This window comes from Gekko japonicus, unplaced genomic scaffold (assembly GCF_001447785.1).
Source record: "Gekko japonicus isolate JY-2015 unplaced genomic scaffold, Gekko_japonicus_V1.1 scaffold864, whole genome shotgun sequence".
NCBI lineage: Eukaryota > Metazoa > Chordata > Lepidosauria > Squamata > Gekkonidae > Gekko > Gekko japonicus.
In genome coordinates, this window is record NW_015166449.1 from 390,180 (window position 1) to 411,677 (window position 21,498).

At 50.6% G+C, this 21,498-nt stretch overlaps 1 protein-coding gene across 1 annotated transcript in view; it reads left to right on the forward strand.

Moving 5' to 3' along the window:
• LOC107111100 (synaptic vesicle glycoprotein 2B-like) overlaps positions 1-14,275 on the forward strand; it is a 41,114-nt gene extending 26,839 nt beyond the window's left edge. Inside the window, exons 8-12 of the mRNA XM_015412021.1 lie at positions 1,314-1,478; positions 6,101-6,234; positions 9,931-10,131; positions 12,122-12,281; positions 14,092-14,275. Coding sequence (XP_015267507.1) covers positions 1,314-1,478; positions 6,101-6,234; positions 9,931-10,131; positions 12,122-12,281; positions 14,092-14,275 — 844 coding nt within the window. The remainder of the gene's footprint in view (positions 1-1,313; positions 1,479-6,100; positions 6,235-9,930; positions 10,132-12,121; positions 12,282-14,091) is intronic.
• Positions 14,276-21,498: the final 7,223 nt, after the last annotated feature.

A 21,498-nucleotide genomic window follows, 5' to 3' on the forward strand; every position in this document is an offset into this window, starting at 1 on the left:
CCATCTCACACAGTGGCCAACCAGGTCCTCTGGAGGGCCAAGAACAGGGCATAAAGGTCGAGGCCATCCCCTGGTAAGAACATCATAAGAGCCCTGCTGAATCAGACCAGTGGCCCATCTAGTCCAGCATCCTGCCTCACACAGTGGCCAACCAGTTCCTCTGAAGGCCCAACAACAGGGCATAGAGGCCAAGACCTTCATAAGAACATCAGAAGAGCCCTGTTGGATCAGACCAGTGGTCCATCTAGTACAGCATCCTGTCTCACATGATGGTGACCAGTTCCTCTGAAGGCCTAACAACAGGGCATAGAGGCCAAGACCTTCATAAGAACATCAGAAGAGCCCTGTTGGATCAGACCAGTGGTCCATCTAGTCCAGCATCCCGTCTCACATGGTGGCCAAACAGTTCCTCTGGAGGGCCAACAACAAGGCATAGAGACCGAGGCCTCCATAACAACATAAGCGGAGCCCTGCTGGATCAGAGCACTGAGATTCCATCTAGTCCAGCATCCTGTGCAACAGTTAAAGCATCAGACAAGCATTTAAAAACATCAGAAGAGCCCTGCCGGATGAGACCAGTGGTCCATCTAGTCCAGCATCCTGTCTCACAGAGTGGACAACCAGGTCCTCTGGAGGGCCAACAACAGGGCAGAGAGACCGAAGCCTTCCCCTGATAAGAACATCAGAAGAGCCCTGTTGGATCAGACCAGTGAGATTCCACCTAGTCCAGCATCCCGTCTCACACAGAGGCCAACCAGTTCCTCTGGAGGGCCAACAGCAGGACATAGAGGCCGAGGCCTTCCCCTGATGTTGCCTCCTGGTTCTGGGATTCAGGGGTTGACTGCCCTATGAATGTGGAGGTTCCCCTCAGTCTCCATGGCTGGTAGCCATTGATAGACTAATCCTCCATGAATCTATCTAATCCCCTTTGAAAGCTGTCTATTCCTGTGGCCATCACAACATCCTCTGGCAGCCAATTCCACATTTTAATCACTCTCTGTGTAAAGTAGAAACTGACACCAGTGCTGATTCTGTGACTCACTATGAATTTAGGCAGATCGCGAGGAGGGCAGGGAGGGAGTAGCTTGTGCTTGGCTTTCGTCACCTTTTCTTATATGCCCAGGGTAATGCTGATCTCCATTTTGGGCTCGGGAAGGAATGGCCCTTCAGGCCTAATAACCAGCTTCCGTTTCTTATATGGTAGTCATAAAATACTTTTGAGATTCCAAAGGAAGGACCAGAGATCCCTTAAGAAGGGCCAAAAATCCCTCCTGCCCCCCACTCCAGTGCATCCTCTTCTGTTTCTTCTGCAGTTACTATGGCCTTATCGTCTGGTTCCCGGACATGATACGGTATTACCAGGAAGAGGCGTATAAATCCCGCGAGAAAAACTTCCATAACGAGGAAGTGAAGCACTTCACCTTCAACTTCACCCTGGAGAACCAGGTGCACAAGAACGGGACGTACTTCAATGACAAGTGAGTGCTTCTACCTGACTACAGCTTTGCGTGCAACCTTGAGCCAATATGCATATATGTGAGTGGTGGCTCATAGCTACTCATCACGCACTAATCCCAGTTGTGACAGCTTCTTTCATTCCACAGCGTGCATTTTGGAGCTCCAGAAAGTGCTCCAGATGGCGAGAGGTCAGCCAGCGACTGGCTTTTATGCAGGGGTCATTTCGTAGAAAAGGAGGTACAGGAGCTCATTAGCACAACTTATTAGCATAACTTATTTGCATATGCCACACCCCCTGACATCACCGGAAGTGTGTCAGTAGGCAGCACCCACCGCTTAGGCTCCACTGGGCTGTTTTGGATTGCTAGCTGTTGGGGGGGGGGGAGATGTGCAGATCTGTCCTCGCAGAGGATGGAGAGCTTGTGCCTGAATAAAACTTGGTCTTAAAGGTGCCACTGGACTGTTCTGGGCCGGGGTGGGGGGCCTCTACAACTTACCTGTCTGCTTCTTGCTCTGGCTGAGGGCTGCTGGGAGCAGGGGGTGGAGCTTGTTGTATGTGCCCGCCCCCTGGGCTCTTTACTGCCGGAGCTCCGCTCCTGTGCGCTCCCGCAGGAAATGACCCCATGGTCACTCAGCTGCCTTCATGTGGAAGAGTGTGGAATCGAACCAGCTTGGTGTTGTGGTTAAGAGCGGCGGACTCTGATCTGGAGAGCCAGGATTGATTCCCCACTCCTCCACATACAGCCAGCTGGGTGACCTTGGGTCAGTCGCAGTTCTTTCAGAGCTATTCTCTCAAGAGCAGTTCTCTTAGAGCTCTCTCAGCCCTACCCACCTCACAAGGTGTCTGTTGTGGGGAGGGGAAGGCAAAGGAGATTGGAAGCCACTCTGAGACTGTACACCACATGCACATGGTCTACAGTGCGTTCAAAAGCCTGTGAAATGCAGGTATTATACCCCTGGGTACGGGGGTGTGGGTGGAGTCAGCAACCACACGTAGATCCTTCTGATATGCACGTCTGCTCTCTTGTCTGAACTGGGGAAATGGGTGCATGCTACTTGTGCATGGAGCTCCAGTCTTTGTGAGCAACCAGTTGATTTTCGGGGGGGGGGGGGGGTGTGTCTGCTTTGCGTCTACTGAAGCCGTACACACTTGCAAAATGCTCGTCTTCTCAGGTTCAGACATTGCATATTGGCAACACCACCGGCAGCACATGCTCTCAATGTGCACAGTGGTCGGGCTTCTGGTAAGCATGGATGTAAAGTTCGAAAGCAAGAAATTGCTAGTAGATAAATAGGTACCACTTCGGTGGGAAGGTAACAGCGTTCCGTGCACCTTGGTGTTTAGTCATGCCGGCCACATGACCATGGAAACGTCTTCGGACAGCGCTGGCTCTTCGGCTTTGAAACGGAGAGGAGCACCGCAACCCTAGAGTTGGACTAGACTGGCTTTTGAGCAAGGGAACCTTTACCTTTTCAAAGTCTGGAAAGGACCGTATAATCGGGGGTATTTCAATGCAATGTTCGAATCTGTGAAAGATAAGAAGAAGAAGCCTGCTTGAGGGCCAATGTTGTCTTCCTTGCCCTGCAAAGCTCAGATGAACCTAGTGCAGAGGAGAAACCCAGACCTAAATGAATGATTGTTGATCAGCTCCAGGTCTTTCCATGCTGAAGGAGACCATGTGGGTCTCTTTGGGTATACTGACATCTAGTGGCTCTATGGAAGAGGCACAATCTTTGTACTGTGTTGCTGTGTGCATATTGTTTTCTGTCTGTGTGTGTGTGTGTGTGGGAGGGGTAGAAGTGCTTTCATGTCATTTCAAACTTATGGCGACCCAATGAATTAATGACCTCTAAAACAAGCTATCGTCGACTTCTTTTATTGAGTGGCTTCTTTTATTGAGTCTGTCCATCTCACATTGGGTCTTCCTCTTTCCCCCCAAACTAAAGGCAATTTGTGAACTGACCCCTGGCTTTTTCAAAGTTCTAGTTCACGTGTACCAAAGCTTCATGTGCATGCAAAATATACGCATAGGGGGAACATGTCAGAAAACATGTCGGCTGTGCTTTTGGGGAGCACTGTGGGAAATCCATGTCCAATGACAGGAAGGAAGGAAGGATGGAAGGAAGGAAGGACGGAAGGAAGGAAGGAAGGAAGGAAGGAAGATTTCAGCAGTACATAAGAACCTTAGAGAAACCATGTTGGATCAGGCCAATGGCCTATCCAGTCCAACACTCTGTGTCACACAGTGGCCAAAACCCCACTGGCCATCAGGAGGTCCACCAGTGGGGACAGAACTCCAAAAGCCCTCCCCCTATCACCCCCCAAGCACCAAGAATACAGAGCATCACTGCCCCAGCTAGACTGCTCCCTCTATACCTTGTGGCTAATAGCCATTGATGGACTTCTGCTCCAGATGTTCATCCAATCCCCTCTTGAAGCCATCTATGCTTGTAGCTGCCACCACTTCCTGTGGCAGTGAATTCCATGTGTTAATAACTCTTTGGGTGAAGAAGGACTTCCTTTTATCTTTTCTAAGCTCACATATTTCATTGAGTGCCCACGAGGTCTTGTATTGTGAGAAAGGGAGAAAAGTGCTTCTTTCTCCGCCTTCTCTGTCCCATGCATACTTGTGTAAACCTCAATCATGTCACCCCTCAATTGTCATTTCTCCAAATTAAAGAGCCCTGACCTCTTTAACCTTTTTTCATAAGGGAGGTCTTCCTTCCCCTTCATCGTTTTAACTGCCCTTCTCCAATGCTATAATATCCTTTTTGAGGTGCGGTGACCAGAACTGTACACGGTATTCCAAATGAGGCTGCACAATCGATTTATACAGAATGAAAGCATCAGTCGTTTGTGGGGCTCATCTTTTTATTTTATTTGTATTCCTGTTTTCTCTGTGCTGAATGGGAATCCTTAAACTGGACAAGTAGCAAATCTGAACAATGAGATACTGTTATTCACTAAAATACCATTAATACAAACATTACAGTGTCCTGGAAACAGCAACAAAATGTACCACATTCAATAGAGTCAAGTCCTGTAGTATCTTAGAGATGAAGGGAGCTGGAGTGGGGGGCAGGGCCAAGCAAGAGAGGAACGGAGGTGGTTTGCCATTGCCTGCCTCTGCGCAGCAACCCTGGACTTCCTTAGTGGTGTGGCCCATCCAGGGGTCATTTCCTGCAGGAGCGCACAGGAGCGGAGCTCCGGCAGTAAAGAGCCCAGGGGGCGGGCACATGCAACAAGCCCCACCCCCTGCTCCCAGCAGCCCTCAGTCAGAGCAAGAAGCAGCCAGGTAAGTTGCAGAGCTCCCCCCCCCAGTCCAAAACAGTCCAGTGGCACCTTTGAGACCACGTTTTATTCAGGTACAAGCTCTCCCTCCTCTGTGAGGGCGGATCTGCACAACTCCCCCCCTCCCAATAGCTAGCAATCCAAAACAGTCCAATGGAGCCTGAGCGGTGGGTGTTGCCTTCTGACACACTTCCGGTGATGTCAGGGGTTGTGGCATATGCAAATAAGTTATGCTTATAGCATTGGAGCCAGTTTGGTGTAGTGGTTAAGTGCGCGGACTCTAATCTGGGAGAACTGGGTTTGATTCCCCACTCCTCCACTTGCACCTGGCTGGATGACCTTGGGCAAGCCGTAGTTCTGGCACAGCTGTTCTTGAAAAAGAGCAGTTTCTGTCAGAGTTCTCTCAGCCCCACCTACCTCCCAGGGTGTCTGTTGTGGGGAGGGGAAGGGAAAGGAGTTTGTAAGCCACTCTGAGACACCTTTGGATAGTGAAGGGCGGGGTATAAATCCAATCTCCTCTTCTTCTTCTAAAGCTGAGCTGGGTTTGACAAAGGGGGCCTTTCACATCACCTACTGCCTGGTCATTTCAGTTTGGTGAAGTGCACGGACTCTAATCTGGGAGAAACGGGTTTGATTCCCCACTCTTCCACTCGCACCTGGCTGAATGACCTTGGGCAAGCCGTAGTTCTGATAAGAGCTGTTCTTGAAAAAGAGCAGTTTCTGTCAGAGCTCTCTCAGCCCCACCTACTTCCCAGGGTGTCTGTTGTGGGGAGGGGAAGGGAAAAGGAGTTCGTAAGCCGCTCTGAGACTCCTTTTGGTAGTGAAGGGTGGAGTATAAATCCAATCTCCTCTTCTTCTTCAATTCCCCACTCCTCCACATGCAGCTGCTGGTGTAACCTTGTGTCCGTCCCAAGTTCTCTCGGAGCAGTTCTTTCACGAGCAGTTCTCAAGAGAGCTCTCTCAGCCCCACCCGCCTCCCAGGGTGTCTGTTGTGGGGAGGGGAAGGGAAAGGAGTTTGTAAGACACTCTGAGACTCCTTTGGGTAGTGAAGGGCAGGGTATAAATCCAATCTCGTCTTCTTCTTCTCTAATGAGTTGTGCTAATGAGCTCCTGCACCTTTTTTTCTACAAAATGACCCCTGGGCCCATCCAAATACTAACCAGGGCTAGCCAGAACTGTCCAGGTCAGGAGGACCGTCACGTCCTCCCTGAGCCTTTTAACTGGAGATGCGGGGGATTGAACTTGGCATCTTCTGCACACAGAGCAGGTGTCCTGCATCTGAGCTATGTCCTTAATGAATAAACATCAGCTTTCTTCCAGTCGATGATGTTGGTCCTTCCAATGTTGCAGGTTCATTAAAATGAAATTCAAGGATGTGACCTTTGAGGACTCCCTGTTTGAGGAGTGCTACTTCGAAGATGTGACCTCCAGCGAGACCTTCTTCAAAGAGTGCACCTTCATCTCCACCATCTTTTATAACACGGGTAGGTGGGAAGAGCATGTGTGCGCGTGTGCTTGCACAATTGACGTGTTTTCATTCATTCATTCATTTATTTATTTGAACTTTTACCCTGCCCTCCCAGCCAAATCTGGCTCAGGGCACTTACAAAAACAGATAATTACATTATTATTATTATTATTATTATTATTATTATTATTATTATTATTATTATTATTATTATTATTATTATTATTATTAATCATCACGGGGATTTTTGTTCAGCTGTAGACTAGACATGTTCCAGACGGCATTTTTCACTCGGCTTGGCTTGATGACGTTAGCTTTCTCCAGGTCTGAGTCGAGTCGCGACGCTGCACTGCCACCGCCTGGCCGGAACGGCCCATTACAGGCTTCTCGATGCCGAAGAGCATAAGTTACGATTCAAACAGTTCTAAAACCATGATAAAGTGCTGGTGATCGTTGTTATCCATAAATGGTAGCTGCCATCATTCACAGTTCTCAGCTCGCCATCAGCTCACAGTATTCATTTTGGTTGTTCCTGCAGTACTTGCTGTTCTTTAGGCTGTTGGTGGCAGTTTCCAGAATCTAGGGCCTTCTCCCATTCAACCATCCGATGTTCTTCATTGGTGGTGGCAGTGGCTCCCAAAAGCCTGGTGGAAGAGCTGAGACTTTTGTGCAAAAGTGGAATTTTGAATCGCCCCAGCCCGGAGTACATAGAGCTCTGGGCGATTTACAATAACTGAATAGACAAAAATACAGTTTAAAATCAACCATCCGTTCATCCCAAAGTTTCACAGTCTTCCGATGGCGTTTATAATTTGATCCGAAACCTGCTCTGGACTGTTCTTCCATCTCATGGGCAGGTTAAGGAGGAGGCCGAAGCGGACAAGATGGAAAAAGGGAAAAGAAGAGAAGAGGAGGGTGCCGGCTATGATGGAAACCGTCACTGCCCTCAGCCAAAAGCTTGGCGGAACAGCTCTGCTTTTCAGGCCCTGCAAAATTGCATTAAGTCCCACAGGGCCCTGATGGGAGTTGGCAGAGAGTTCCGCCAGAACGGAGCCAGAGCTAAGAAGGCCCTGCCTCTGGTTGAAGACAGCCGGATGTCTTTGGGGCCAGGGATTGCCAGCAGATTACTCTCAGCAGAGCGTAATGCTCTCCTAGGGACATACCAGAGGAGACAGTGCTGAAGATACACCGGTTCCAGACCGCTCAAGGCCTTAAAGGTCAATACCAACACCTTGAATCTGACTCGGTACTCCACTGTGAAGCTGTTGTTCTGGATACTGAGGAACGTATGGGCCCCTGGTCTTTATTTACCAGAGAGGTTCTCAATTTCCTGGTACCTGTCCCTGGGCGCCCATTTTGTGCCCGTACCTAAACATTTCGTTAATATGAAATTCTACAGTTGTCATTCTTCAAGGCTGGGTGTCTAGATATTAAATCTCTCTGGGTGTAGGATGGAGGAGGAGTGTGGAATCAAACCCGATCCTCCAGATTAGAGTCCGCCGCTCTAACCACTACACCGAACTGGCTCTCAGTGATATAGAGGCTCAGGAAATGCTCCGGGGTGGAAGAATAACAGTGCAGTCCTAAACAAAGTTATACCTTTCTAAACCCATCAAAGTCAATGGGCTTAGAAGGGTATAGCTCTGTTTAGGATTGCACTGTAGGAAATACTTGGTGGAGAAGAGTGTCTTGGCAAGACCTTAGGATACTCTAGAGCAGGGGTCTCCAATCTTGTTGAGCTCGTAAGGCACTTTTGGACTTTGGAGAGCAGGTATTGGGCGCCATCACAAAATAGTTGTCAGGTGTGGAGGAACCAGGGGAGAGGAGTCACAAAATGTTAAGAGGTTCAAAACCAAGTGGCATTCTATGTGATACCTCTTGATCGCGTCTTTATAATCCACCCGGCATTCGTGCCGCTCCTGCGGCAACTTCTGCGTCTGATCGGAGCCATGAAGTTTTATTTATTTCCTGTCAAACAAAAGGTTTAAATCTACGGGCGACACAACACTCTAAAGCCATTCAGGGGAAAACAAGAAAACTAGCTGAACTATCTAACGCATTTTCAAGACCTGCATTAGATGGCACAGACCTTAAGTCCAAAAACCAGAGGCTCTAGCTTATGTGTTCTCTGCATTGCTGTCTATTGCTGCCTGGAGACCAAGCCCTGTGAGGAAAGGCTGAGGGACTTGGGAATGTCCAGTCTGGAGAAGAGGAGGTTGAGGGGGGGACCGGGTGGCTCTCTTGAAGTATCTGAAGGTCTGTCACTTAGAGGAGGGCAGGGAGCCATTCCTGTGGGCAGCAGAGGAGAGGACTCACAAGAATGGGTTTAAATTAAGGGCGGGAAGGTACTGGCTGGATATTAGGAAACACTTCAGTTGTTCAGCAGTGGAATCCGCTGCCTAGGGAGGTGGTGAGCTCCCCCTCACTGGCAGTCTTTAAGCATCAGCTGGACAAACACTTGTCAGGGATGCTCTAGGCCAGTGGTGGCGAACCTTTTAGAGACCGAGTGCCCAAACTGCGACCCAAAACCCACTTATTGATCGCAAAGTGCCAACACGGCAATTTAACCTGAATACTGAGGTTTTACTTTAGAAAAAACCACTCATACATTAACTTAAGATGATCCAAACAAAGTAAGGAAAGCAATCCCAAATGCTTGCATTTACTTAAAATTATTTGGCAGAGAATCCGACACTTTAATGATGGTCTGGGCCTGGCTGGGGCGATGGCACGTGTGCCCACAGAGAGGGCTCTGAGTGCCACCTCTGGCCCCCGTGCCATAGGTTCGCCACCACTGCCCTAGGCTGATCCTGCATTGAGCAGGGGGTTGGACTAGAGGGCTTGCATGGCCCCTTCCAACTCTGGGAATCGGGCTCTTAACGCAATTATAGTGTTTTGGCCAAGCAGCATCAGGTGTCGATGACACCCAGTCAGGACATGCTCTTGCCGGAACCCTCTAGAAAAATCACCTCATCGTGCCTGATTCCTCCCCTCTCCTCCTGTAGGTCGCGGGTTCTCATGAAACACGAACCACCCCATTTCCAGCTCTGGCCTTGAAGGCGATAAGGGCTGCGTTGGCCAAGAGACCGGTTAGCAACACCTGAAGGACAGAACAAACCCATTGCCATTCACGTTAACCTTTGAGGGGGGGCCCAGGGGTGTTTTGCCTCACAGAGATCATTTTCAGCGCCCTCACCAAGCTTATACTTCCCACGATCCTCTAGGGGAAGCCATAGCAGTTCAAGCAGTTATGGAGTCCATGTGCAGCCATAACCAGGGGTCATTTCGAAGAAAAAGAGGTGCAGGAGCTCATTAGCATAACATTTGCATATGCCACACCTCCTGCCATCACCAGAAGTGCATCAGAAGGCAACACCCACCGCTCAGGCTCCACTGGACTGTTTTGAATTGCTAGCTATTGGGGGGGGGGGGGAAACACACAGATCGGCCCTCACAGAGGAGGGAGAGCTTGTACCTGAAGGTGGGTGGGTGGGGGGCTCTGCAACTTACCTGGCTGCTTCTTGCTCCTCGTGGCCCGACTAAGGGCTGCTGGGAGCAGGGGGCATGGCTTGTTGCATGTGCCCGCCCCCTGGGCTCCTTACTGCCGGAGCTCCGCTCCTGTGCGCTCCCGCAGGAAATGACCCCTGGCCATAATATGGATATATGTGAGGAGACTCACCGGCACCCGTCTGCTGTCTCTTTCCCCCCTCAGATCTCTATGAGCATAAATTCATCGACTGCAAATTTGTCAACACCACCTTCCTGACTCAGAAGGAGGGCTGCCACCTGGATTTCGAGCAAGACAACGACTTCCTTATCTACCTGGTCAGCTTCCTGGGCAGCCTCTCGGTGCTGCCGGGGAACATCATCTCGGCACTGCTGATGGACAAAGTAGGCCGGATCAAGATGATTGGTGAGTGGGCAGCGTGAGAGCATATCGCTATGGGAGAGCAAAGAGGGGGCTGTTGATGTGGGGTGGAAATGGAGCGGCCGTCCGGGGTCTGTGCTCCATCAGAACGCATGCTGGGGGAGAGAAGAAGACGGGATTGATACCCCACCCGTTCACTACCTGAAGGAGTCTCAGAGCAACTTACAAACTCCTTTCCCTTCCCCTCCCCACAACAGACACCCTGTGAGGGAGGTGGGGCGGAGAGAGCTCTTTCGAGGGCTGCCCATGAGAGAACAGCTCTGAGAGGACTTGCGACTGACCCAAGGTCAGACCAGCAGCTGCATGTGGAGAAGGAGTGGGGAGTCAACCCTGGTTCTCCCAGATTCGAGTCCACACTCCTAACCATGACACCCAACTGGTGTTTGTGTGTCGCAAGATGGCTGCTGGATTGGACCAGAGGTCCAGCACCCCATTTCTGGTGGCCAACCAGATGTCTCATTGAAGCAAAGCATAGAGACAAGAATCTTCCCCCACTTCTACTCTTTTGGGGGTGGTATTTGTGTGTGTGTGTGTGTGTGTGTGTGTGTGTGTAGTGGTTAGGAGCAGAATAGTGAAGGGTGGCGTATAAACCCAATCTCCTCCTCCTCCTCCTCCTCATGTGTTTTTTTTTTATGTAAACTATTTATTTAAAGGATATAACAATTTTAACAAAAAGAAAATTTTTTATCAACAACATTTCAAATACATCCATTTTCTAATTTTACTCCTTCCCTCCCCCTCTGCATGGCTTCCCACAGTGCGATTTCCCTTTGTTACCCCATCTTTCCCTCTTTGTAAATTCCCTTTTTCCTTACATCCCCTTAGATAACATTTTATCATATCTCCTCCTCATGTGTTTGTTGTTCCATGGTTTCCCTTGTCATTTCTCCGTGTTTTCTCAAACCACTTTTGATGTGATTTGCAAAAAAAGTATCAAATCTTTCTGATCTCATCATTGATCTGAAGACGGGTACATGCGCACAAAAGCTTATACCTTAACGTTGTTGGTCTTAAAGGTTCCAACATGAAAGCGTATATCCAGAATTAAACGTCGGTGGTCTTAAAGGTTCCACCGGACTCAGACTTTGTACTGCTGCTTTAGACCAACACAGCCACCCACCTGAATCTATACCAAGCAGGGGTCATTTCCTGCAGGAGCGCACAGGAGCGGAGCTCCGGCAATAAAGAGACCAGGGGGCGGGCACATGGAACAAGCCCCACCCCTAGCTCCTAGCAGCCCTCAGTCAGAGCAAGAAGCAGCCAGGTAAGCTGCAGAGGCCCCCCCCGGCCCAAAACGGTCCAGTGGCTCAGATGCTGCCCCTCTAGACGTGAGGACTGCCATAGAAAGCTCATATTAATGAATCGGACCGTTGGTCCATCAAGGTCAGTATTGCCTACTCAGACTGGCAGCAACTCTCTACGGCAGGGTGTCAGACATAAGGCCCGCGGGCCGGAACCAGCCCATCCAGGGCTCTTATGGGGCCGCAAGCAACTGGTGCAAGGGAGGGAGTACTGGGGGGAGTGGGCGGAGCCATTCCATTATGGCTTCAGCCAGGGGTCATTTCCTGCAGGAGCGCACAGGAGCGGAGCTCCGGCCGTAAAGAGCCCAGGGGGCGGGCACATGCAACAAGCCCCACCCCCTGCTCCCAGCAGCCCTCAGTCAGAGCAAGAAGCAGCCAGGTAAGTTGCATAGCCACTCTGGCCCCCCGGTCCAAAACAGTCCAGTGGCACCTTTAAGACCAAGTTTTATTCAGGTCCCAGCTCTCCCTCCTCTGTGAGGGCAGATCTGCACGTCCCCCCTCCCCCAATAGCTAGCAATCCAAAACAGTCCAGTGGAGCCTGAGCGGTGGGTGTTGCCTTCTGACACGAATGAGTTATGCTAATGAGCTCCTGCACCTTTTTTCCCACGAAATGACCCCTGATAACAAGTATCATTGGCTGCTCACCGCCTTCCTGTGTCTCGCTCTGTCCGCAGGGGGTTCCATGCTGATTTCAGCAGTGTGCTGCTTCTTCCTGTTCTTTGGCAACAGTGAGTCCGCCATGATCGGCTGGCAGTGTCTTTTCTGCAGCACCAGCATCGCTGCCTGGAACGCCTTGGACGTGATCACGGTGGAGCTCTACCCCACGCATAAACGGTGACTCCTCTCAGGGGTCCCCTTGAGGGGATAGGGAATAAGGGCTGGGGGGAGGCCGAGTCTCGTTCAGGTGTGATGATGTATGGCTCTTCCTTGTGGCCTCTATAGAACGGGGTTTCCCAACCAGTGTTCTCTCTAAGCTGAGTTAGTGTGAGCTAGCTCACAGATTTTTAGCCTCCAGCTCACACATTTTTGTCTTAGCTTAGGAAGGATGGCTCCAGAGCAGACTTAATCTCTGCAGCAGCCAAATCGCTCGCTCACAACTTTAATGCCAGCAGCTCACAAAGTAGAATATTTGCTCACAAGACTCCACAGCTTAGAGGGAACATTGTTCCCAACCTGACTGAGCCTGCAGGCACCTTTTGAATTCTGACAGTGCGGCGGGCGCAGCCGAAAAATGGCTGCCGTAGGACACAGAGTCAGCCACAAAATGGCGGCCACGGCTTACCTTCAGTAACAGAGTGAAGATCCTGGTGCTGTAGTGGCAGCTGCCACCAAAGCAGCCTTTTTAAAAATCTGCGTAACAAATCAAACCATAGGATCGTAGAGTTGGAAGGGACCACTGGGGTCATCTATTCCAACCCCCTGCACAATGTAGGAAATTCACAAATACTTCCCCCCACCCCACATAAAACCATCTAAAACAATCCAGATGATGTAAAGTACCCCTACAATCGATATGGCAGAATTAATGCTAACAATATTTGGCGACGGCGGCAGCAATTGATGTCCTATTCTATTGATTTGCTCCTCGTCTGTTTCTCCTTATGTGGCCGGCTCAGGCTGTTGATGATAGTTCCAGAGGGCAGGGCTCACAATTAATTATTGGGGGGGGGCTCCTAGTTGAAGGCCTGGTGGAAGAGCTCCGTCTTGCAGGCCCTGTGAAACTGCATAAGCTCCCGCAGGGCCCTGATCTCTTCCGAGAGCTCGTTCCACCAGTATGAAGCCACCACCGAAAAGGCCCTGGCCCTAGTTATAGCCAGCCTGGCGTCTCTAAGTCATGGGAGGGTCAATCGATGTTGGGACCCTGACCACAGTGCTCTCTGGGGAACGTGTGGGGAAATGCAGTCCCTCAGGTATGTCGGCCCCTGACCATTAAGGGCTTTAAAGGTAAGAACCAGCACCTTGAAGCCGATTCGGTATGCTATTGGTAGCCAGTGCAATGCTTTCAGCACAGGCTGGATGTGTTCCCACATAGGGGGCCGGGGGGCGGGGCACATGACGAAGCCCCGCCCCCTGCTTCCGGCCGCCCTGCTTCCAGCCCTCATTCAGCCAGGAGGAGGCAGGAGAAGAGGGAGGGTAAGTTGCTTCCTCCCTGCCTCTCCCCACCCCTGCCTGCCTGGGGCCAGGGAGGGCCTTCGCGGGGCTTCCTCGCACTCCCACCGGCCTTGCAGGTCCACCGCCAGGCCCCTCATGGGGCTTGGCAGTGGAGCTGCAAGGCTGGCAGTGGCGGCCGGGACCGTTGGGGGCGGGGTGTGTGGCCTTATGACACACTTCCGGTGATGGCAGGGGGTGTGGCCTTATGGCACACTTCCGGTGATGTCAGGGGGTGTGGCATATGCTAATGAGTTATGCTAATGAGTTCCCCTAGCTCTTTTTCTACGAAACGACCCCTGATTACAGTAGTCTAGTTTCGAGGCGACCATTGCGTGGATTATTCCCAGTGGCCTCTGTGGGGGATGGGGGATGGGTATTTGGGAGGGAGAGTCAGGTTCAGAATCTTTCAGAAGCTGAAACATGAAGACTGTCAGATTATCAGCCGCGTTCGCTGTTGACTTGCATCCTCTAATTCTTCTTTGCCCCTCCGCAGAGCCACTGCCTTTGGTATCCTGAACGGTCTGTGCAAGGTTGGAGCCATCCTGGGGAATTCGATCTTCGCCTCCTTTGTGGGTATCACCAAGGTGGTCCCCATCCTCCTGGCCTCCTCCGCTCTGGTGGCGGGAGGCCTCCTCGCCCTGCGGTTGCCAGAAACCCGCGACCAGGTCCTGATGTGAGGGGCTCGAGGGGGAAATGACCATGACAGCGGCGGAAACAAAGTGCCACGAGAAGAAAGTCAACTATTTCTCCACCGATACGTCCTCTTCCGGCGCCTCGGATTTTCGGCAGCGGGGAGGAGAGGGAGAGGCAGCCCACCGTGATAATGTGACCCCCTTAGTTCTAGGACTGTTGAGCGATGCTGACGGAGCCCCCCCTCACCCACACACACACACATACACACACTCCCGAACACACGCGCGCCTCGGCTTGGCTCATTCGCTTCGAAGCTATCACTCGCAAGACGACCGAGCCCGATCTTGGCTGCCGAAAGCGTGCGAACATCTAAGGCCCAAACTGAGATCACGTGACGTCGTGATTCTGCATGTCTGTGTATTTATGTACATTTTGAAACAGTGAGGCAGGTCAGGATGCCTCCTTTTGGAGCTTGACTTGTCTCCGAGTGTTACCACTTTCTGGGTAATCAGCAGGACGAGAAGCCAAGCTCGTACTCCGCCAATCAGGTGTGGAGAAAGTTTGCAAACCACTTGTGTGTTTCGGGCGGGTAAAGCTACCCTTTTGAGCAAAGGTCAGCCACTGCCTAGATGTTTGCTGGTGGTTAGGGCTTCCATTTTGAGGTCTGACTCTCCACATGAGCCTGTTTTCCTTCTGAGGAAAGGATGCGAAGTTTCTACTGTGGATTAGACTGAAAGAAGGATGAAGGCACTTGAAGGAAGCGATTTCCTTTTGGAAAATCTTGGCCCGCGTTTGCTTTGTTTTCCTTTTTAAAACACCCTTCGGAATTAACTTTCCATTTCATTTTCAGACACTCGTTTATCATTCAAAACAGAAATGTTCGGACCGCTCATGGAGACCGCAGTCGGAACAGCATATAACGAGGGCGCAAACATTCACACGTGACAGTATTTCCAATGCATTGCTTTGGGACATTTTTCTGGAGGGAAGGTTTTTTGTGTCTCGGTCTAACTAGCTTCATTGAATGGGTATCAAACGATTTCAGAAACCAAATATGTACATATTCTGCAGTGTATATAGGGGACGACACCAGGGAGGTAGATTTGGGATCCAGTGTAGAATACAGAAACTGCAGGAATTAATTTACCAGCATTGCAGCCATATTAATTAATGACAATCTTTTGAGTTGCTGATTGATTTGGGTCTTATCTGGTGCGCTATAAAGCACAGTCAGTTTTCCTTTGGAGACCCGCCAAGTGTCGTCGTATAAACTAAAGCCATGTCCTCGCAAGGGAAAGGAATGTTTCCTATTCTGTAAAACCCAGGAACTCTTGGAGATTGTCGGGCTCTTGGTGATGCAGGTTAGACTCGCTTGCTCTCGATACAGTCTGTGCTTGGCTGCATTTTCGGGAGGCGAGGACAGAACGAACCACTTCTCTCTCTCTTTTTTGCGTGGGAGCACAGAGGACATGAAATATCAGTGCCGTTGGCAGGTGGCGTCAAGAGCGCTCAGATGCTCGTGGGTAGCGCAAAAGACATTTGAGCTGCTCTGCTTGGCAATTTTGCCAGCGGGGCCATGCGAGCGTCAAAGAAGGAGAGATGGGAAGGATCTTCCTGGACGCTTTTAAGAATGTCTGTTCCACCGGGGACATGAAGACAGTCCTTTGACTCTGGACAGAGAAGTGATTCGAAGTGAGTTGGGGGAAGGTTGGCTGTTAAGGATTTCCCGTCACTAAGATGATTTCATTTTTAAAAACAGCAGGAAAACGAGCCATCTGCAAGGAGCAGCCATACGGGAAAACCCCCCCCCCCATCTTGCGCTGCTATAAGCCTTCAGGCGTACACTGGCTTGGTGGGAAATCGTCTGAGAGGAATATTCCAGAACCGCATGGACTGTATTCTCTTCCCCACACTCGATGGACTTAAAAAACCTGGCTGCTTCCTTCCTCTCCTCTTTAATGATGTCAAAAAGCCATATTGTTTGTCCACTCTTAGGAAAGTGGACAGGACTGCTTCCACCCACCCACCCCAAGCCCCAAAGTTCCCCATTCCGCGACGGCACTTAACCTTTGGATATAAATAGCAGCTGATGTTCATCTTTCCCATGAGCCTCTGTGGTTACAGCATAACCTGTACAGAACAAATGTATCCAATAGCGTTTCTCTTCATCCTGAATGTTTTGATCGTTGGTTCCGGTCTGTCGTCCTGTCCCGCAATTTCTCGTGCGACCCAACCCACCGCGTCTCCCCACCCCCACTTTAAAAGTCATGTCATGCAAGGAACGTGCAATAAATGTCAGCCAACCTGATGCTCGAGAGTCGTCGCCATTAGCTGTTGACTTCCTAGGACGGACTGACATGCTTCCCTGAAATCCCTAGAGATTTGTGTGTGTGTGTGGGGGTGGCTTGGTGGGGGTGGAGTCTGGGAAGCATAGAGAGCTCAGAGGTGATGTGATGTCGCCCTAGGACTTCAGTTTCTCCTAGACTCTATGGTACACCATGAAGCTCTTCCTCCAAAGCGTCCATTTCCTCCAGGAGACCTGATCTCTAGCTTAGCTCGCTACAGTCCCCACCTGGAGTTTGGCAGCCTGAAATCTTGGTCAGATAGAGCTTTTTGCAAAGAGCTGGCCAGGCCATGGCATCTTAGCAAGAGACAAGGAAAAAGAGTAGGACAGAGAGGTACTCTGAGGTCTGTTCCTAAAATCAGTCGAGAGCAACCAAGGTGGATGTAGACGGAGAGGGACAGGAAATGACATCACAGTTAGTGGGGTCAGGAAGCAGAGCAGGACTAGGGAGGGGTAGATTCGGAAGCGTGGAACCACATTATGTTGATTCGCTGCGCAAAGTCCAAAAACGACTAGGAAGTTTATAGAGAGAAAGGAAAGGAGCCTGCTCAATCGTAGGTCAAAGCAGAGAGTTAAACATGCAATCATCCAAGAAGGTATTTTTGCTGACTGTAGTGCTCAAGGAGAAGGGTGGTCACCCCCCTGGAGAGCAGGAAGGAACGGTGCCTGCAGGAGGTGCCAGGTTCAAATCCTAGCATCTGCAGCAGGTGTCCCCACCGTTTTGAAACCTGTGAGCACCTTTGGGATTTTGAGTGAGAGTGGTGAGGGCCACCCCAAAATGGCTGCCAAAGAAGGTGGAGCCGAATCAAAAATGGCTGCCTCCTGAGGCAGCCATTTTTGATTTGGCTGCACCTTCATTGGCAGCCATTTTGGGGTGACGCTCACCGCTCTCACTCAAAATGAAATACTTTCCTCCTCACATTGCCTGGGAAGAAGGAAATCCTGAGGGGGGAACGGAACCACACGCTGACTGAGGGAAGCCCAGATGCCCACAATTCCTCCTCATCCTCCAGTGGAAAGTCCTTTCATTTGAATAGCAACAGCCAATAAGGAGCTATGCTTTACAATGGCCTCATGAAAAGCTCAGTGGGCGCCAAGGGAAGTACTGGTGGGCACAACATTAGGGAACCCAGATCTTGAAGTCTCTATTCGCAAATGTAAAGTAAGACACCTTCATCTTCAGAATTCAGACAGTTACCATGAGCGACAAGGATCTGGAAGAGTTTTAAGGGCTAAGTCACAAGTTACAGGCCCTCGTGGTTGTCACAACAATTTTGGATCACAAGTGTCCTGGGCGTGATGTGCTTTCCAGGCACATCGGGCCATGAAGCTGTGGCAGGACGGGCCTGCTTCAGCCTGCAGGCCCTATTCCACTCTGCCCTCCAAAGTTTTTCCAACACCTGGAGCGGCTTTTCTTTCTCTCTCGGGCAACCCACCGCCGCCACCTGACCTTTGTAAGGAATTGCCCATTGGGAGGGTCAGGACTCCCTTCCGAGTTCTGAGGCCTTGCCTCGGTGTCTCCTGCTACTCAGCACCTGGTCACCACGGAGACAGTCTACTGTCTTGAGCACCCCAGGAGGAATAGCTTCTTGCCAGCCACCAGCCTTCCCCCCTGACGCTCCCTTTTAAAACAGCGTGTCCAAGACATTGGAGGTTTATGTGGTACAGAGAACCACTATCAGCACCCAAAGTTATAAGGTATTTATTAAAAAGAAAATGTTCGCAAGCATCCTTTTAGCACAGCACCAGATTGAGCAAGGGATTCCAAAAGAAATGGGTAAAATGCAAATCCTCTGTCCCTCCCCTCTAAACCTGCCCTGTCTGATGTTAAAATAGGACAGGCTCCGTAAGCTTAGGAAGTTACAGATCTCTACATAGTGGCAAGGACCTTGAAGCTTTCTGTAGCTGTCTGGGGTGGCACATGGTCAATGGCTGCCTCCTCCAGACCTCAGTTAAGAGTTCTGTCTGCACTGATGGTCCCAGCACCAAACAGAGCTCCTCCTTGCTCCGAGGAGCTTTTAATCTTCTTCCTTTCTTCTCCCACTGACCAGTCCTGGTCAGAGAATATTTTCTAGAAGTCTCCAGAAACTTCCTCCTTGGAGATTATTCCTGGAGCCTTTCTACTCTAAAGTCCTCCAAATTTCTGTTCCCTGATAGGAGAAGGGGGACTGTCCTGCTAGATCTATTAGCATTTGTAAGAAGAAAGCTGTAAAGCAATTGGACTGACTTCCTCCACATCCAGCCTGTTCTCTGCCCAGAGGGGAAAGAAACTTTTAAAAATCAGAGTGAAGGTTTTGCTCATTTCAAACCTCCAAAGAAAAAAGTGCATTTCTTCACAGATGCCAACAACAGCATCGAGAAGTTGCTTCGGCATTTCCTATTGCCCTGTTTTCCCAAACCTAAAATGGCCCCAGAGAGCTGTTGGGAAACTTACATATAGTTGCCATTACATGTCAGTTTCCCAATGAAACAAATTGTTCCCAGGCTATTTCAGGTCAGGAATATGGTGTGTGGTGGGGAAGGCTTCTCCCCGTGTGCTGCACCCACAATCCAAATTCTGCCCTCTTATGCCTAGGAAGAACCTCCATTTGCCGCTGAGATGCTGACAGAAAAGGCGGCTTGTCCATTTGAATTTCCGTGGGTTCCAGATACGAGAAATTCCATATCATCAGTTTCTTGACTCAGAGTGTGTCTTCAATGTCTTGCAACTGTGTGTTTTGAAGATGTGCATTTTGCTTGTCGCTGCACTGCATTATGGGTTTTGTAGTCTGAAGTGGTTCTGATGGGCATGAGCAGGCTGCTTGATCTTCCCAGGTGGCATTGCATTGGGCGAGGGGGTGGGGAAAGAATTACTTCCCCCCAATTCCCTTGTGTGGAATTATAAGCCCATGAGATAATTTCGCACTCCCTGTGTATAAGGAAAGAAGAAGGGTAACACTCTTGCTGATTCGTACAAGACAAAAGGTACGTTGCAGGTAATGCCTAGGTAGATGCTCTTCCTGGATGCTCTGGGCTGCGAAATACCTGGAGATGTGGGGGCTATGATTGGGGATGATGGAGTTTGAGGAGAGCGCCCAGCGGGGATGGGGCACCATAGAGACCCCCTCTGCAGCTTCCATTTCTTCCAGGGGATCAGATCTCTGGAGTCTGGAGATCAGTTGATATTCCGGAAGATCTCCAGGCCACACCTTAAGAACATAAGAGACGCCAATGTTGGATCAGGCCAAAGGCCCATCCAGTCCAACACTCTGTCACACAGTGGCCCTCAGGAGGTCCACCAGTGGGGCCAGGACACTAGAAGCCCTCCCACTGTAGACCCGCCCAAGCACCAAGAAGACAGAGCATCACTTGCCCCAGAGCCCCTATTTATACCTTGTGGCTAATAGCCACGGATGGACCTCTGCTCCATATGCTGATCTAATTCCCTCTTGAAGCCGTCCATGCTTGTAGCCACCACTACTTCCTGTGGCAGTGAATTCCAAGTGTTAATCACTCTTTGGATGAAGAAGGACTTCCTTTTATCCGTTCTAACCCGACCGCTCAGCAATTTCTTGGAGTGCCCACGAGTTCTTGTATTGTGAGAAAGGGAGAAAAGTACCTCTTTCTCTACCTGCTCTTTCCTCAGTCGTCTTTTCTCCAAGCTAAAGAGCCCTAAGCGCTTTAACCTTTCCTCATAGGGAAAGTGTTCCAACCCTTTTATCATTCGAGTTGCCCTTTTCTGCACTTTTTCCAAAGCTATAATATCCTTTTTAAGGTGTGGTGACCAGAACTGCACACAGTATTCCAAATGAGGTTGCACCATTGATTTATACAGGGGCATTATGATATTGGCTGATCTGTTTTCAATGCCCTTCCTAATAATACCCAGCATAGTATTGGCCTTCTTCAGGATGGTAACCCCAACTGAGCCACAGATCCAGGGAAGGGATCGTCCACCAGTCTAGGGTTGCCACATCTGAGTTGGGAAACGCCTGGATGTTTTGGGGGGTGGAGCCTGGAGGGTTTGGGGAGGGGAAGGGCCTCAGCAGGGTGCAGTGCCGTAGAGTCCAACCTTCCAAAGCAGCCATTTGCTCTGGCAAACCTGATCTCTGTCGCCTGGAGATCAGTTGTAAAAGCGGGAGATCTCCAGGCCCCACCCGGAGGCTGGCAACTGTAAAAAGGTAAAGGTTCCCTTGCTCGAAAGCCAGTTGAGTCCGGCTCTAGGGCTGTGGTGCTCATCTCCGTTTCAAAGCCGAAGAGCCAGCGCTGTCCGAAGACGTTTCCGTGGTCATGTGGCCGGCAGGACTAAACACCGAGGTGCACGGAATGCTGCTACCTTCCCACCGAAGTGGTACCTATATCTACTTGCAATTTCTTGCTTTCGAACTGCTCGGTTGGCAGGAGCTGGAACTAGAGACAGGAGCTCACCCCGTCATGCGGCACCCAAGGTCTCGAACTGCTGAACTACTGACCTTCCACAGCCTGCAAAGCCCAGCAGGAACTCATTAGCATAATAGGCCACACCCAACAACAGAAACTCAGTAACGTATTAGGCCACACCCCAACGGCACAGCTCATTAGCATATTAGGCCACACCCCATGCCTTCCCTTAGCTTGCCCGGGCGCCCCGTGGCTGTGGGAAGCCCAGGCAAGCCAGCCCTTAGACAGGCCGGGGAAGCCATGAGGATGCATTTAAATGCCTCCCCAATCCTTCCAGGGGGGCCCTGGCCTACCCACCTCAGAGTTGCTGGGGAGCGGGTTGCTCTCCAGGCCTCCCCTCTGTAGCCACGCACGCAGAGGTTTTGGCTGTAGTGGGCGTGGCCAACTCTGAAGCCAGCCGGAACTCCGTTCCTGTGCGTTCCTGCCCAAAAATAGCCCTGCATATTCCTTTGGTTTGAGTCAGCTACTCGTCAACTAGGCGTGCCATGGAGTGGGCAGGCGAAT